Source organism: Hydra vulgaris, chromosome 08 (assembly GCF_038396675.1).
Source record: "Hydra vulgaris chromosome 08, alternate assembly HydraT2T_AEP".
Classification (NCBI taxonomy): domain Eukaryota; kingdom Metazoa; phylum Cnidaria; class Hydrozoa; order Anthoathecata; family Hydridae; genus Hydra; species Hydra vulgaris.
Genome location: NC_088927.1, coordinates 40,511,891 through 40,515,135, shown reverse-complemented (window position 1 = coordinate 40,515,135; position 3,245 = coordinate 40,511,891). Strand labels below are relative to the sequence as shown.

The window sequence follows — 3,245 nt, the reverse complement described above, 5'->3', positions numbered from 1 at the left end:
TGTAAGTTAGTTTCAAGCTGTTGCTTTTAATATTTTTTTGCCTTAAAAACATATCACCTAATATCAATGTATTTGTGAATATGTAAAATATGAAATGATTAATTATTAATTATAATTTGCTTTTAGGCCAGTTTTAGGCCAGTTTAGTGGCCAAAGTCACCACCAGTATAGGGGTGACTGACTCATCCTTAAAATTAAAAAAAAAGTGTGAAAGGTATAATTTTTTTGTTTTTCATTTTAACTATTTTAATTAGATTATTTAATTCTTCGACATCATGCACATCTAATGCAATTTATTTCAACATATTAACCATTTATGATAAAATTAAAAAAAAAAAAAGATTTTAAATTTGGCTAAAGTCACCTCATTTTACGGCACCAAATAATGTTTATTTAATTGAAGTTAAAAGTGTCGCATAAAACATACTTTTTCTTTCTTTCCCAAAAATCTTCCTTAAAAATCTTTTTTTAAAACTTCTAATTGTTTGAGAATGATCAACATGCTTTTAGAATGATTGTACTTTTTTGTCAAGACATCGTAGCTTTGAATATACAGTTCCTTAGTTTCATTGAGTACTTCGCAGTTACATTCCGAAAATATCTAAATTAAAAGCATATCGTATTTTAATTTTTGTTCTTCATCATAAATAAAGACATGGAGTGGATTTTATATCCAGTTTTTGGCGTAACTAAAAATACTGGTAGCTCATTTACTTTTGTAAGTTAATGCAAACATAAAACTGCTGAAAATTTTGTGAACAAGTTTTAAACACTATGTTATTTGTTTAATATTTACAAACCTCTACAATACTTTTAATTCGCATGTAAAGCGATTTTACGCTGTTGCATATTTGTAACATCGTCACCATAAAATTTTGACCAGATTCAATACTTGCTTCATGTTTCATTACAATATATAACTCTCCAAGAATCTTATCTAATAAGTTTTCATATAGTCGAAGAGCGGAAAAATCCTAAAAAGTCGTGTTTCTGCTATTTAGATGTTTTTAACTTTATTCAAATGATTTTTAACTGGTTTAAATGATTATTAGATATAAATAGTTCCAGTATAAAATTGGGGTTTCAAATTTTAAGGTTTTAAAAATATCACAGGAAGAAAAACTGTTTAATAAAACTTTTCAAAAATAATAGTTCATACAAATAATTAAGTCTTAAGAAAACAGATATTTTGGCAAGCATTATAGTTAAAGGTAGAACGTGGCTAATTGAGCATAGGAACAAGTTAGACATATTGAAAAATAAGCATTGCATGACAAAATATCTAATGAAGAAATTAAAGAAATAGAATGGTAACGCAATTTGCAACAAAAAAATAAAAACAAAAAAATAAAAATAATAAAGGTTACTAAATTGCAGTCGAGTAAGATGTACGGATACTTTTTCTGTTTTGGACCAAAATTAGTTAAGGTAAGTTGAGCAACTTTGAAAAAAACGAATAAAACTGAACTGTTTAACGCAAAAAATGATGATAAAAAAAATATTGCTGTACATTATATATACTGTTTTTAAATTAGCAATTGTTGTATCAAAATAATTCAATAACTTTCTTTACTATTTAATTTTTTCTCTTCTCTTACTTACGTCACTAAAGTGTGTAAAATAAAGTTATAAACACGCTTACTGTGATAGTTATAATAATATCAATAGTTTTTTGATGAGTTATCTAAATTCCATACCATGCTTATTTATTTATTTGTCGATTGCTGAACTTGTTCAACACATTTGCTAAGTTTACCTCTTTGGGGCAGGTTGAGCAGCTCGGTAAACTTAAGGCAATCTTAGGTTTATTGAAAAATTTCTCAATTAGCCCCGTTCTGCTCTGTTCATGTATACTTATTGCATTTCAATACAACTTAAAAACGTATCCATTAGCTATGATAATGGATCTATGATAATCGATCAAAAGTTCTTACCGAAGTTAGCGATTTAACATTTGGACTTTTGATAAAACCTTCTGTAGTGTGGTAAGAACAAGCAGAATCATTTAAGGTCGAGTCGTGTTTAGTTATCCGTAAAAACTAAAAGAAAATAGGTTATAAAATGAAAATTTTTAAAAAGAATATGAGGAAAATTATTATGAAATTTTTAAAAACATACCAAAAAGCAATTTAGACGATGAACAGCCACAAAATAATACCTATCCATAATCAAATCTTCTGTTAAACTATGGAATTTCTTCAAAGCCTCCGTGCACGATTTTTTTTCGCATTTCGGAATAATTTTGGAATTCAGTGGGTTTGTAGAAAGCGTACCTTTACTTTGATCCAGCATTTTTGATTTTGCCTTACAAGTATTAAAACCAATGTTGCTAAAAGTTATTTTATATATATATATATATATATATATATATATATATATATATATATATATATATATATATATATATATATATATATATATATATATATATAGACATGTATATATAGATATATAACAAAATTAAATTTTTCAATTTTATTACACATGAGATATGTATTTTTATATCATTTTACCTAAAAGAAGCTTTATAAGCATTGCTTTCTTGTTTTTTATGTTGCAGACTGCACCCAGCAATAAATTTTTTAATCTTTTTCATTTCTTTTCGTTTTTTTCACTTTTTATATAATATTAATGAATGAAGGGAATTACCGGTTAAATTTTCTTTAAATGTTCCCAGGTAACTAGGAAACCACCTTCATTCACGTAAAAAAACTTACTGAGAAGAAACGAATTTTTAATGCGTAGTTTTCCTTCGTGTCGTTGAAACTAAATATTCTTGTAAATCCTTTTTCATTATTTATATTGGTTTGTTTCTTAGAATTTCCCAAAAACTGAACAAGTTTTAATTATTTATTGTATTTCATATGCGTATTTAGTTAAATTTTGTAATGTGTGCTATATAATCGTATTTTATAACATTTTTATTTTTTAATACTAATGTCAAATACAGATTTGTTACAAAAAATTGCAGTAATTTGAGCTTGGAAAATAAAGGAACCCAAATAACAGCCCACCAACCATTCAGGTCGGAAGGAAATATATTAACCATGATTTTCTGAAATATTAAGATTCAAATTTTTGAGAGAATTCAAATTTCATGAAAAGTTTTTTGAAAGTAGTGAAAACTGTGGTTCGGGCTCTGGTATAGTGACAACCATGTCTTTTTTTCTTGAAAACCCGCACATGGGATAAAGTACATAGTATAGTATTATTGTTTTTTAACTACTTTTATTATTATTTGTACT

At 26.3% G+C, this 3,245-nt stretch overlaps 1 protein-coding gene across 2 annotated transcripts; it reads right to left on the bottom strand.

Annotated features, from left to right (window-relative positions):
- Positions 1-382: 382 nt before the first annotated feature.
- On the bottom strand, positions 383-2,613 carry LOC136083838 (uncharacterized). 2 transcript variants are annotated; one of them, XM_065803710.1, is made up of 5 exons: positions 2,514-2,613; positions 2,119-2,329; positions 1,935-2,039; positions 801-974; positions 383-601 (listed from the first exon to the last, which is right to left on the bottom strand). In XM_065803710.1, exons 1-5 carry the CDS (start codon positions 2,594-2,596, stop codon positions 455-457), a joined length of 720 nt encoding a protein of 239 aa, XP_065659782.1. In that variant the 5' UTR covers positions 2,597-2,613; the 3' UTR covers positions 383-454. The 2 variants fall into 2 exon arrangements, with proteins under 2 accessions (XP_065659782.1, XP_065659783.1); XM_065803711.1 differs by having other exon boundaries at positions 2,119-2,304; positions 2,514-2,593.
- Between the last annotated feature and the right edge of the window lie 632 nt (positions 2,614-3,245).